This window comes from Malus domestica, chromosome 05 (genome assembly GCF_042453785.1).
Source record: "Malus domestica chromosome 05, GDT2T_hap1".
Lineage (NCBI taxonomy): Eukaryota > Viridiplantae > Streptophyta > Magnoliopsida > Rosales > Rosaceae > Malus > Malus domestica.
The window spans coordinates 31,357,269-31,370,595 of NC_091665.1; the positions used below are offsets into that span (position 1 = coordinate 31,357,269).

The 13,327-nt window shown below is 37.3% G+C and overlaps 3 protein-coding genes across 6 annotated transcripts; 2 read left to right on the forward strand and 1 right to left on the reverse strand.

Annotated features, from left to right (window-relative positions):
• Positions 1 to 653: 653 nt before the first annotated feature.
• Positions 654 to 2,528, forward strand: LOC103428029 (thioredoxin-like fold domain-containing protein MRL7 homolog, chloroplastic). 4 transcript variants are annotated; one of them, XM_070822581.1, is made up of 4 exons: positions 660 to 1,581; positions 1,741 to 1,852; positions 1,944 to 2,057; positions 2,139 to 2,528. In XM_070822581.1, exons 1-3 carry the CDS (start codon positions 832 to 834, stop codon positions 2,045 to 2,047), a joined length of 966 nt encoding a protein of 321 aa, XP_070678682.1. In that variant the 5' UTR covers positions 660 to 831; the 3' UTR covers positions 2,048 to 2,057; positions 2,139 to 2,528. The 4 variants fall into 4 exon arrangements, with proteins under 4 accessions (XP_070678681.1, XP_070678682.1, XP_028958416.1 ...); XM_029102583.2 differs by having other exon boundaries at positions 2,210 to 2,528; XM_029102584.2 differs by having other exon boundaries at positions 2,223 to 2,528.
• Positions 2,529 to 3,421: 893 nt separating this feature from the next.
• Positions 3,422 to 7,786, forward strand: LOC103428008 (succinate--CoA ligase [ADP-forming] subunit beta, mitochondrial). Its single transcript, XM_008366099.4, has 12 exons — positions 3,422 to 3,774; positions 4,129 to 4,239; positions 4,406 to 4,517; positions 4,802 to 4,866; positions 5,115 to 5,192; positions 5,328 to 5,402; positions 5,514 to 5,666; positions 5,765 to 5,899; positions 6,468 to 6,632; positions 6,937 to 7,059; positions 7,318 to 7,389; positions 7,485 to 7,786. Exons 1-12 carry the CDS (start codon positions 3,673 to 3,675, stop codon positions 7,560 to 7,562), a joined length of 1,269 nt encoding a protein of 422 aa, XP_008364321.2. The 5' UTR covers positions 3,422 to 3,672; the 3' UTR covers positions 7,563 to 7,786.
• A 779-nt stretch (positions 7,787 to 8,565) lies between these two features.
• Positions 8,566 to 12,624, reverse strand: LOC103428007 (long-chain-alcohol oxidase FAO2-like). The gene is made up of 3 exons (XM_008366098.4): positions 12,286 to 12,624; positions 11,589 to 11,861; positions 8,566 to 10,415 (listed from the first exon to the last, which is right to left on the reverse strand). The coding sequence occupies exons 1-3, from the start codon at positions 12,511 to 12,513 to the stop codon at positions 8,685 to 8,687; spliced, it is 2,232 nt and encodes a 743-aa protein (XP_008364320.2). The 5' UTR covers positions 12,514 to 12,624; the 3' UTR covers positions 8,566 to 8,684.
• Positions 12,625 to 13,327: the final 703 nt, after the last annotated feature.

A 13,327-nucleotide genomic window follows, 5' to 3' on the forward strand; every position in this document is an offset into this window, starting at 1 on the left:
AAATTTAGTCTAAAAGTAATTTTTTAGTTAAATATCTATTAATGTAAGGGTAAAAATGTACTTTAACGTTGCATCGTCTTCTTCCTTGTCTCTGCTATATTAGAGCATCTTCAAAGAAGATGTCAAAATATCCATATAAGCTATAACAGTAATAAAAGACCATACTAATATTCTCCAACCTAAATGCTAATTCCTACGTAGAGCTGACATGGATTGGCAGCAAAGATGTTGATGTCAAATTCTTCAAATATTTTTTTATTAATTTTTTTTATGGGAAACGCTGAAACTGAAGGCAAACGAAGAAGCCAGAAAGACCGAAGCTTGAATTTTGGAAAACCAGATAGAAAACAGAGAGAAGAAAAGCAGAAAGCCAAACGCAGAAGCCAGATGTAAGAAGGACTCCTCCTTCTTCAGCTTCTCTCCGCCGTACACCGCACTAGTACTGGCGAGCACTCGGAGGTTGAATTTGATTGTATCAGTGTCGGGTTCGAATTGGGTGTGAGGGACTTGCGGGCGGGAAGCCTTTCTTGGTGAGGTTGCGTTTGATTTTATCAGCGTCGGGTTCGAATTGGGTGTGACTCACACCGTGTGAGGGACTTTTGGGAGGGAAGCTTGCAGAGCTTCCATGGCTGAAGGTGTGAAGTGAAGGTGTGAAATGATATCAAGTCGTTACATAAAAAAAAAAAAAAAAGCAAGCAATGTTCTTTTGATAATATAACAACCGACAGGAGGCGGGTAATAAAAAGGAGGGAAAAAGGAGAAAAGGAAAAAAGCGGTTGAGTTCGGTGAGGCATTTCCACAAACACTTGGGCTGCGGAAACAACCAATAAAATGCTGCGCCATCAAACTTGTCTCCCGCCGATGCTACATATTTCCCCTCTGCACCGCACCCGCACTCTGAACTCTCTTCCTTGCTATGCTACTTCGAGAAAATTCGATTCGGAGCCCGACCTCATAGCTCGCTCCAATCCGAAACCGAAATATCGCAGCCGTAAAGCGGAAACTTCTGAACACGAAGGTGAAGAGCCAGGCGAGACGTTTCCAGCGACGATTCCGAGAAAGCCGCGGCGCGGGCGCAGGAGCGAAGCGGCTGCGGTTGAAGATTACATGCGGGAGTCACTTGATCGGACGTTTGCGTCGATCAGAGAGCAGAACCCAGAAATTGTTGAGAAGAAAGATGAAGTAATGAAGAGGAAAGTGGACGATGGTGAGGAGGAGGATGAGGAGGAGGAGGGTTTTGGAAGGGAGAAGAGCATGGTGGTTGAGGAAGAGAGCAAGGATTGGCCGTTGGATGCCGATGTGGGGTGGGGGATTCGGGCGTCGGAGTACTTCGAGAACCACCCAATTCGAAACGTGGTGGACGACAATGGGGTTGAGATTGATTGGGAAGGCGAGGTTGAAGACAATTGGGTGAAGGAGATCAACTGCTTGGAGTGGGAGAGCTTTGCTTTTCACCCAAGTCCTCTTCTTGTTCTTGTTTTCGCGAGGTACAACAGAGCAAGCGAGAATTGGAAGGCGTTGAAAGAGCTCGAAAAGGCGGTCAAGGTCTACTGGAATGCCAAAGATCGATTGCCTCCTCGGGTATGCGTGTTTTCGACCTCGTTAATTTCCAATTTTGCAATGATTTAATTGATGATCGTTGTTAAATTTACTAACTTTAGCACCAATTTGTGTTCTTGATCGATGAACATTGTTAAATCTAGTAACTTTACCTTCAATTGGTGTTTTTGCATTCGACAGTCGGTTAAGATAGACATCAACATCGAGAGAGATTTGGCTTATGCTCTTAAAGTTAGAGACTGTCCTCAGATTTTGTTTGTACGAGGAAACAGGATCTTGTACAGAGAGAAAGGTTGGAAGTGGACTTGTGTCTTCCGATTAGTTTCTGTCAGTTGTTTGCAAGAATTACCATATTTTCTTGGTGTTATGTTTTGCTTTTGCAGAGATTCGGACTGCAGAAGAACTGGTTCCGATGATCGCGCATTTTTACTACAATGCAAAGAGGCCCTCCTGGATTGATGCCAATGAGTTCTCTTCGCCTTGCTAATGGCATTCTGGTACCTAAAATTTGCACCGATTTAGATTTGTTTTTGTTTCTTTATGCTTGGTTATCGGTCCTAATGAGTTTTGGCCTCAAGCAACGGATTATGTGCTGGTGAGATCGTTGGTTTACTTAGAAGTTTGAAGCGTGGAGCGTGATCGAAAGCAGGTTGCATTTGCAGGTAAAAGCTGTTGATCCCTTGGATATTGGTCTTGAATGAGTGTTAACATCGAGAAGAAGGTCTTAGAGGTTGCTGAAATGGTATGGATTGCCATGATGCAGCCACTACCATCTTCACCATCCACAAAGAAGAATTGGAAACTTTACTAGTAGCCAAAAATTAGCAAACGAGGAAATTAGATGAGCATAACAAGCTCCTTGAAACCCTATATGGATTCTTAACACTATTATTTGTTAGGAGATTTCTCGATCTTCATTTTTGTTTTCCATTTTATTCATGGATTTGTGTATTTATTTTGCTTTTTCATTTTTATGTCTTTTTTGAAGCTATTATTATTTTAGTGTCCAAGCAAGCAAATAAGTGGAACCCATTGTTGCCACATGGGCATTGAATGAATAAATGACTGGGACTTAAAAATGTAATATTTTTAATAAGTTGGGTATTTGTTTGGCATGTTTAAAAATATTGAGATAAATTTGAAATAACACTAAAAGTTAGGGGATTACTAATTTTTTTTGTTTTATAATAAAATAACTATAATGGATAAAACATATAATATATTTTTTTGAACAAAAATATATAATTTAAATTATATATTATAGTATTTTATTAAACATTTTGATTTCTTTTTGGAACAATAAACATTTTGAAATTAAGAGATTGAAAGTATGAAACTTTGAGTTGAGTTAATTTGAAAATAATTTTTTATTATTTGATCATGTTTATTAAAAAATTTCAATATAGATTTGAAATTTTTTCATTCGGTAATGGTTTAAATTGCAAACTGAACCAAACTAAATCACAACACTAGTAATTCAAGTATGTCGATTTTTAACCATTGTGATTTAAAATTTAGGCAAACCGTAATGTGCAACTTGGTGCACGATTTGAATCTAAAATTGAATAAATTGGTCCAGCCAAAAAAAAAAAAAAGTGATTTGAACTGTAAACGAAATAAGTTGGAGAAAAATACTCATACAATCCATCACTTTTTCAAAACTTGACTACTTTTTAAAATTTTCATAAAAATAATGAAAAAAATAGAAGAAAAAGAAAAAGAATCTTAATGAAACACTTATGTTACTATTTATTTTAAACGTTAAGGATATTTTTACCTTGAAAAGTCACTTCTGGTATAATTCACCTATATTTTTATTTTGTTTTTTGATTAAAACTAAAGTTTTTAAAAACTTTTCGTTAGTCATTCTAAAAAGAAAACTCAAATCGCAAAATAATAAAGCAACAAAATCATAAAATGAAAATACCTAAAACGGGTCAAAAGCAATTTTGATTTTGTTTTAATTAAAAAAAAAATAGAAGAAGAAAAAGCACTAGGGATCCCTTTCGCGTTCTCAATTCTCAGACGCAATCGCCTCTGCGTCCGGCAATCGCTCTCTCTCTCTCTCTCTGCAGTTGTTGTTTGGGTTTTAGGGTTTGGGAGCTTGCAACAATGGTGAGAGGATTACTGAAGCAGCTGACCTCCCGCTCTCTCTCCGTCGCCGGAAAATGGCAGCAGCAACAGCTCCGCCGCCTCAACATCCACGAATATCAGGTCTCTATCTGTGTGTATATTTCACTCGCACTTACAGTCACAACCAAACTCTCATATCTATCAGTCTGCGATCTGTTTCTGTTTTAATCCTCCATAAATTCTGGAAATTTGAAAAGGACACTTTTTCGATTTTTTGATAATATTCATTTGTTTCAATAAATATTTTTGTTTAATTTCGATTAGTTCATATAAATTTGCAAAGCTAACAGTACTGATCAGTGAAAAAGTAGAACTTTAAATTGTGTTATATTTTGGATAGTGTATATCAATCAAGTAATTGGGTTGGATTGTATTTGTGTGAGAATGTTGTTTGAAGTTTGATGATGAATGCCTTTCATTTTCGGTTGAGATCAGGGGGCTGAATTGATGAGCAAATACGGGGTCAATGTCCCGAAAGGTGTCGCAGCTGGTTCCGTCGATGAAGTCAAAAAGGCAATTCAGGATGCATTTCCCAAGGAAAGTGAGGTAATCATCGGAGATCATAGTCTTTTCATATTTAGATTTATGAATCCCCAGCTTGCAAATGGTAAACATGTGAAAGTTCGAAATTTGTTTCTCGTTATATCTTACTTTCTACGAAAACTACCATAGTGGCTTAAAAGGAGAGATGCTAACTTCAATTTTGGTGCAGTTGGTGGTTAAAAGCCAAGTCTTGGCTGGTGGAAGAGGCTTGGGAACTTTTAAAAATGGTCTCAAGGGTGGTGTTCACATTGTCCCGACTAACCAAGTTGAAGATATCGCTGGTATTAATAGCCATCATTGCTAAATATGATCGGATTTTCATGGTTTTATCATTAACTATGGACTAAAAATATCTACTTTGGCTTTCGTACAATTTACTAGCATATGTCATTTGCACTCTTGATTGGCCCTTAAGCAATGCATGCATGTTAGTTTACAATCAATCCGTGATGTGTTACTGTACGGTTAGTTTTCTATATGATTCAGGCAGTTGCAGCTTAGTAAATGCGGTTCTGCTTTGTCATCTTGTGATGCTTATTTATCTCCATTTATACTAATCGTGCAGGCAAGATGCTTGGGCAAATTCTTGTTACCAAGCAAACAGGTCCTCAGGGAAAAATTGTCAGCAAGGTTGGCAAAGCAATTTGTTTCAAGTTGTCCGTTCATGTTAGCTTGAAGCAATGCATGCATTATAGTTTCTGAGCTTTCACTTTTATTAAAATTTGGAATCTTTGTGGCCGAGGATTCCAAACTTTCACTTTTACTTTATATGAAATGATGCTTGGTGCTAAGAAGTCCCAAGCCACAAACTTTCTAGAACTAGTAAATCATAACTTCATTTTTACTCAGGCTTTGGTCTCTTTCCTTTGCTTGTACAGGTTTATTTGTGCCAAAAGTTGTCACTTGTCAATGAGATGTACTTTTCTATCATTCTGGATCGCAAATCTGCTGGCCCAGTATATTTTCGAACTCAGTTCTTTGTGTTTGCTGCAAATTTCTGATTATATATTACTCTGTCTTTGGTAACATAAGTTTTCATCAAAGTTGAGCTCTCTAAACTAAAGATGCTTAATTTTTATCCCATTTTCCAGCTTATAATTGCTTGTGCAAAGGGTGGAACCAGCATTGAAGACCTTGCTGAGAAATTCCCCGATCAGATAATTAAGGTAGCCATCCTCATCTTTAGTTTTGATGCTGTAGCACTACTCTTTCCTTTTCTATATAGTTATTTAACTAGTTTCTTGTTTATCTTTATTTTTTGGTTATGTTGTTGATAGGTACCTATCGATGTTTTCACCGGAATTACAGATGAAGATGCTGCAAAGGTTGTTGATGGTTTGGCTCCAAAAGGAGCTGATAGGAATAGTTCAATCGATCAAGTGAAGAAATTATATAAGCTATTCAGTGAGACTGACTGTACACTGCTGGAAGTGAGTATAAACTTATTGGTTCTAGTAACGTTACTATGTAAGCTTCCCAGTTCCAAATTATTCTGTTTCACATTTGTCTGACCTTTGATTTTGGACAGATCAATCCACTTGCAGAAACTGCTGATAACCAACTAGTAGCTGCTGATGCCAAGTTGAACTTTGACGACAATGCTGCTTATCGTCAGAAAGAGATATTTGCTCTTCGCGATCCATCGCAGGAGGATCCCCGAGAGGTGTGTTGTCCTTTTCAGTGGATAGTCATCCTTGTGTTTGACCCCACTTTAAGCTGATTAGTATTATCAGCTTGTGCTCTCCATTTCCACTAATCATCCTATCTTCTTCTGTATAAAATTTTTGTCGGCATAATTCATTTTTGTTCCATATGTATAATGTATATGCAGTATGTCCATTTCAAAATTTAGTGAGGATTTTTGCTGTTGTTAACAAAAAGTCTTGCACACATTTTACTAATTTGAAATGGAATTTACTGTTTCTAATCATGACCTGGGTTGGGTAGGTTCGTACACTCCTCTTAAAACCCGGGTCAGCTTTTAATAGGTATTCCTGATTCCCACCCCCATTAAGTGTTGAGGAAAGTTGGGACTCATTAATAGGGATTATAAAGGTCCCATATTGTCTACTGGATATAGTATATCGTAAATCATAATGAAGCCCACATGCCACAGATGAGCTTGTTTGCTGGAGATGCTTTGTCTAGGATGTTGTAGGTTTTCTGATACACGTACAACAGTATACCCTCTGTTTAATTATTTTTCTCTGGTCTCTTTTACCTTTTGACAGGTGGCTGCTGCCAAAGCAGATTTGAATTATATTGGCTTAGATGGGGAGATTGGTTGCATGGTGAATGGTGCAGGATTAGCTATGGCTACTATGGATATCATTAAGTTACACGGGGGAACTCCTGCCAATTTTCTAGATGTTGGCGGAAATGCTTCTGAAAACCAGGTGAGGATGTAGTCATAGGATTTGATGAACTGCTTGTTGGACCTTTTGTTTCCCACTGTCGTCATCAAATCTTTTCATTTCTAGTTTCATTTTCTCGTTTTTTATCTGTATCTATTGTGTGTGCCTTTGGATTTGAAATGGTTTACTAGATTGTGAAGTGCCGCGTGCACATCTGAGTGCTAACTCATGTTCGAAATATTATTTTTTATTGTTCATTTTTCTGTTAACTAAAATGGAAATTTCTTAAAGCCCTTACGAAACCCGGATTTCTTTTGTCTCTCTAATTCTAGATTATGCGAAACAGGTTGTTGAGGCGTTTAAGATATTGACTTCTGATGAGAAGGTGAAAGCCATTTTGGTCAATATATTTGGTGGAATAATGAAATGTGATGTGATTGCAAGTGGAATTGTCAATGCTGCTAAACTGGTTAGCAATACTGTTCTGTGTTTTTTTTCCCTTAAATTAATCTTTGTTTCACTAAAGTGAAACATCATTTTGAATTACGCTTAAGAGATTGAATAATTGCGGAGGGAAAATACAATTTGGCACTTCCTTCCCATGAGGGAACGGGTGGAAATTGTTCTAGTTAATTGAGCTCATAAACTCTAAATTTAACAGCTTCGCGTAATTATGTCCTCAATCTAGTTTTTATGCGGCGTTAACATTTGTTCATCCTTGTTCAAGGTTAAACTAGAAGTGCCGGTGATTGTTCGCCTTGAAGGTACCAATGTTGACCAGGGAAAGAGGATTCTCAAGGTACCATTAGAAACTTAATCCTGATGTGTCAGTAAAAACTGTCGGTATTATCCAAGATAAAATGGAAATTTTACTGTCTGTTAATGGCTATTCAGGAAAGTGGAATGGCGCTAATTACAGCAGAAGATCTGGACGATGCCGCTGATAAAGCGGTTAAAGCGCTGAAGAAATAGATCTCTCGATTCTCTTTCTAGTTACATATCGATATGATTCTTACTTCTGCGGTGGCACTGATGTGCTCTGTTTAGTTCTCTTGTTTATGAAAGTTGAAACTGCATAAAACACCATCTGCACAATTTGATGAGAAAATTGAAATTGCTTGAAGGTAAGTTTTGAGGCTCTTATCTGTTGTCAACAAGGAAATTTCAATAATCCAGCTTTCTACAAGTTTATTCAAGTTCGTTCTTTTTCTGGTTAATGTTATCTGAGCTTGAATGCTGCATTTCCGTGGTTTAGATTAATTTAAAGTAGAATATTATCGTTTTCAAAATAAAACTCCATGGATCATTATCAGATCTCTTTCAACACTAACAATATGTTTGGATGAAGAAATTTAAGATTACTAAGGAATTTTAAAATGACGGAAATTGAAATGAAGGGGTTTTATTTTCTAGAATTTGTGAATTTTGTTGTTTGGTTAACTTAAAAGAAAATGGAATTGAAAACGGAATTTGTTAATTTTAAACTCCATATCATAGAAATTGGGAAATGACACCTATTTACATGGAATTTAAACTTGGAAATTGGAGGCCCCAAACCAAGTTTTTTTTTCCACGAGGAAATTCTAAATTTCTATGTTATTAATCCAAACAAGAGAATTGATGCATGTCAATTTATAAATTATGACTATCCAAATTCCAAGTTTATTTCCCTCATTCAAACATAGTATAATTATTTTAACAAAACACTTTAATTGCTACCTTTTTATCTTATGAAGGTGGTGCTATCCGCACCTGTTTTTATCTCTCACACACTCATTTTAATTTTCAAGCTTCAGATTGAATGAATTTAAGAATATCAACAGATAAAAATTAACAAGAATATGATAAGTTAAAATGAAGGTATGAATAGCACTAACCTTTTTAATTTGAGTTCAAAGGTAATGTTGGTCTAAGTTGGGTAGAGCCGTGCTCTCTATCTGCACCTTGGTTTGAATACATCTCATCGTAGTTTAGATTAAATAAAAAAGCGCTCAATTTTGTATTGTTTAGGTACAATATCAAGATTATTTTTCATGGTTTATAATTTACAAGCACCACAACAAGAAAAAAATCTAATTACTAACAAGATGTATATTAATCCTTGTCCAAAGATTGTGCAATCTTCTTGGAAATGCAATAAGCAGTGGATTCAATGGTGATCATTGGATTCACACCAACTGCAGTCGGAAGCAAACTTGCATCGCAAACAAACAACCCTTTTGCCTCCCAACTCTCACCATTTTCATCAACTCCTCCTTCCTCCTCAGTAGCCCCCATTCTGCAACTCCCCATCTGATGAGCAGATGAGTAAATTGTCCACAGCTCCTCCCTCGCGCTCGGCCCTGCGGAGGTGACAACCGTGTCCAAAAACTCCTCCAAGTCCTCCTCCTTAACCCCCTTGCATTTTATCCTCTGCCCGTCGTTTCGATATGTCCCCACTTCAACAGCTCCTGCTGCAATCAGGATCCTCAGAGCCTGCCTTAGCCCTGCTAGAAGATTTTCTTTGTCTAATTGGTCTAATGTGTAGTGGACCCTCCCCTCACGCTTAACCACGCCCGAACTGCTGTCTCTCACCAATGCAAACAGGTTAGCTGTTCTTGCATACTTCTCCATCTTGTCCTTCATGTCAAGCCTTGAAATCCATGGAGACAATGTAGCAAATGAGGCCGGCCCTAGCACAGCAGTCTCAATAATCGCGCGTGCATTTGCGGTCTCAGAAACCACTTTGTGGATTGAAGTGATGATCCCTCCCTCATATTTTTTTCCCTTGAACTCCGATTCGTGTTGAGGAAAGTATCCCCAAGACAGCAGAACAGGGTGGAGGTGGAGGTTCCGGCCAATATTCCGATTCTTGAGTCCACTGGAGATCATTAGAGGAGGAGTCAAGAGAGACCCACATGCTGAAATTGTCACTTTTGCCTCGATTTTCAGCTTCCTTTTTATGTTCTTGCTCAAAGATGTTGCTTGCACCCCAAGGCATCGCTTTCTTCTACCTCCGTCATTGTCACTCTCGAGTATAAACTTCTCAGCTTTGCATCCGGTTAAAATCACCGCACCACATTCCACAGCATCGACTAGCCAAGTTGAATCGGTCCCTTTCTTGTCCCCTGTTGGACAGCCATAATTGCAGAAACCGCAGTAATGATCTGCCGATGAGTTCCTTGGAACTGATTCAACTTTCAATCCAAGATTTTCGCACCCTTTTCGCAGAATTTGATTTTGGAAATTTTCTTCGGTGCAACCCTCCGTGACACTGATCCTCTTACACACAATATCCATGGCAGATTGGTAATCCTCGCTTGCATAAAGTGGAATCTTATGATCTACAGACCACTCACGAAGAACATTATGTGGCGTTCTGATAGATGCAGACCAATTTACCGCAGAGCCTCCTCCAACTGTTGAACCGGCTAAAATCATTACCATCGCATCTACGGATGCCATAATTCCACCAGATTCGTATAGCTCACTCATTGAAGGGCCTTCTAGAGAAGAGTAATCCTTCGGCACGAAATAGTTCCCTTTCTCTAGAACGACCACTTTTTGGCCAGATTGAGCAAGAACTGCAGCTGCAACTCCTCCACCACAACCCGAACCAACAATGACAACATCACAATTGATCCTGTGGATGTTGTTTGCTGCATCGTCCGCCACTTCGAGGCCTTTCTTCGTGAGAGATTGGACGAGGGTAGAATCGCTTTCATACACGGTTTCTATGATTCCCTTATCAAGAGGTCTCTCCTTTGGGGTTTTAATCAATTTTTCTTTCTTGTCTAAGTCAAATCCAATCGCTTTCCATGCTGGGTTTCTTGAGTTTTCATCAATCTACAAACCAAGCAGCAAAAGAGGAACAAAAACTTTAATTTCTAATGGAAAAAGAGTGAAAGATGAAACAAGGACCAATATAATAATTGCAAGTGTGCACCAACTAAAGAAGCAGAAGTGGAGTAACGGAGTGAGTATAGAAGTATAAAAGTTAACAATATTGTCCTTTTGCTTTGCCCTATCATTATTCAAAGTCATGAGGGATGAAAGCAACCGATGACATAAATTATCTAAATTAAATTAAGAAAAACTAATGAAAATGGCTTGAAAACTTTGAGTTTTAATGATAAGGACAAAATAAAGGGTAAAGTGAATAGTACCAGGATTGACTTTTTAGTGCAAGAATGTGGTTTTTCGTTAAAGTGAACAGTAACATGGGTTTTTCGTTAAAACTCCTATTAAATTATTTATCAAGGAAAAACAATGGCATAAGATAAGGGTCAAAACTGACATGCCTTACCTACACCGGCAACGACACTGGTATACCAAACTACTAATGCCAGTGAAGAAGCCAGAAATCGAAATTAGAAGAGGCCTCTCAGTCATATGAAAGAAATTAGACAAAAAATAATATAACTAATGGGAGAAAAGGTTCACTTTTTGTAGTGGAATGAAAAGTTTTAATCAAAAGAGAGTAGTGGAGTCAAGAAAAAAAAATATTGAGATAATTATATCATAAGCACCGAACTTTAGTTCCTACTTAAGTTGAACAAAAGTTAATAATCATGGCTCAAAACTGCAGCTATGAAAATTGTATTTCAAGATATTCCTCCTCTATTCTATATGTGTGGGGTTCATTGTATAACAACACTGTATCATAAAAAATGATGAACTAACTAAGGAAGGCTAGTTGATATAAGGCTTTGGTTTCATAACAATACTACTGTAAAACACTTTTTTTTTTTCAAGAGAAACATAATAAAGTTAGCTGGGAGTAAAATCACAATATCACAAGTCAAAGAATGCAGAATATCCAACAAAAGGCACACAAACAGAAGCTACAAAGTAAAGATACTTCAGGATAGGCCTGGGCCTCTCTTGGTCCTCAAGTGACTCCGCCATTGACTAACGCACACACATCATTGTTATTAATTCGAAATACTGTCACAGGGTCGTACTCAGTATAAGTAAATCTTTTTTACTGTGGTGCTAAATATTCAGATAGAACATTACCCTGGAGAAGAAGGTGTAGAAGCAGAACATTTTGACCACCATAAACATCAATCTGATTGTGATGACAAGCTTTCCCCTTGACCATTTGTTGAGGACTTGTTCTCTTTTGTCCAATGACATTTCAGAGAATTTGTGAATGAATGGCCATTTCCAGTCAAAGCAAATTTTTCCACAAAGCAAAAATGTTCCTAATCTCAATGATAGCATCTTCAGAAATAGCCTCATTGCATCCACCGCTTCTGGTTGAGCTCTCTTCACTATCATTTCTGCTACCTGTTTTACCAAATACTGAACCAATTAATTAAGGAAAATACTTAGGCTATGTATTTCTAATTTTATAGGAAATTACGGTTTGATACGTGTGCATAAATTCTTTTTTTCTTTAGTGATTTTAATGGGAAAATACTTGACTCCTTATCTTATCTTGTTTCTGTTTTTGGTGAGTTATTTGCGCATGCGTCAAACTTTGATGAAGAAGCCAAACAATATCCTTTTAGCGAGACTGAGTTACTTTTGCATACACGTCATACTCTAATGTAGAGATAAAAGAAAGAATGATTCCTTACAAAACAATGTTTACTGATTAACCTAAAAAAATAATAAAACATAACAAATTGAATATTTTTCAAATCAAAAAGAGATAAAAGCCTTCCAATGAACTTTAACAGAATACAGTGAAACAAGATATGGAACTGACCTCATCTGGGATGGGAGGCTGAGAGCCAGAAGCTGTGTGGTAGGAGGAGGAGGAGTAATGAAGGGCTTGGTGGTCATCTGGGATTTCCTCCAATGAGAGAGGAGGTATAAGAGCTTCACAGATGGCAGCCAGTGATTGCATTTGAGCTGAAGAGAAACCATGGCTGAATTTGCTTTCCCTCCTTCCTCCTTTCAACAACGGATGACAACTGCTCTCCCTCCCCTCCATATCTCTCTCTTCTTTCTCTCTCTCTCAATAATAGGATTACTTTGGTGTTTTTTCAGTGTTGTCCTCGTAGGGGTGTGTCTTTGCCTCTTTGGCTTCATACATATATATATATGTGTGTGTGTGTGTGTGTGTGTGTGTGTATGTATATATATGTATGTATAGAGGGAGAGAGAGAGAGAGAGAGTATTTGCCGTGTGGAAACAAACAAATAAGAATTTGTGATACTCTAGAACAAATTGGAAACTCGTTTAAATCGAACACTCAAACCCATTCTAGAAAATAAAATAAAAAACTCATCAAATAGTTAGGAATATTAATTGTAAACCAAAATGTTAGGTTACCATATTTCATGATAGCAATATCTCTCGAATTGAAAAAACATAATTTGAGTAACCACGACAAGTGACCTAGTAGAAAACTGTGAACAACTCCCTAAAGAAAAAAAAGGGAGGTCATGAGTTCGATATTTTGTAAGCTGTGAATTTGATTGATCATAGTTACAAGTAGGGTGAATTTCCAACTATCCTCCTCCAAACACGGGCGGGGTGAATAACAGTGGTTCCCCATTTATTGTCCCTTTTTTTTGAAAAAAATGATTGAGTTGTTGAGCAATGAACAAATTTATTTTTTTGTATTATACAGTGTGACAAGAAAATATTATATTAATCTAAATTTGTAACTAAATCGTAAATTATATTAAAAATTCAATATTTACGTAAAAAGTTTGACTCTCATCCTTCCCTTTTCTTAAATTCGAGAATAAGAATCATCTTGATGTTGTAATGTCATATGTAGATGGCCCACATAAATAGTT

Excerpts from the sequence above, each read along its gene's own strand:
- LOC103428008 (XM_008366099.4), top strand. The coding sequence starts at position 3,673 with ATGGTGAGAGGATTACTGAAGCAGCTGACCTCCCGCTCTCTCTCCGTC. Across the intron at positions 4,240-4,405 it reads CATTTCCCAAGGAAAGTGAG|TTGGTGGTTAAAAGCCAAGT; the intron begins GTAATCATCGGA and ends ATTTTGGTGCAG. Across the intron at positions 5,900-6,467 it reads CGCAGGAGGATCCCCGAGAG|GTGGCTGCTGCCAAAGCAGA; the intron begins GTGTGTTGTCCT and ends ACCTTTTGACAG.
- LOC103428007 (XM_008366098.4), bottom strand. The coding sequence starts at position 12,513 with ATGGAGGGGAGGGAGAGCAGTTGTCATCCGTTGTTGAAAGGAGGAAGG. Across the intron at positions 11,862-12,285 it reads AGCCTCCCATCCCAGATGAG|GTAGCAGAAATGATAGTGAA; the intron begins GTCAGTTCCATA and ends TTGGTAAAACAG. Across the intron at positions 10,416-11,588 it reads TCTACACCTTCTTCTCCAGG|ATTGATGAAAACTCAAGAAA; the intron begins GTAATGTTCTAT and ends CTTGGTTTGTAG.
- LOC103428029 (XM_070822580.1), top strand. The coding sequence starts at position 832 with ATGCTGCGCCATCAAACTTGTCTCCCGCCGATGCTACATATTTCCCCT. Across the intron at positions 1,582-1,740 it reads AAGATCGATTGCCTCCTCGG|TCGGTTAAGATAGACATCAA; the intron begins GTATGCGTGTTT and ends TGCATTCGACAG. Across the intron at positions 1,853-1,943 it reads GATCTTGTACAGAGAGAAAG|AGATTCGGACTGCAGAAGAA; the intron begins GTTGGAAGTGGA and ends TTGCTTTTGCAG.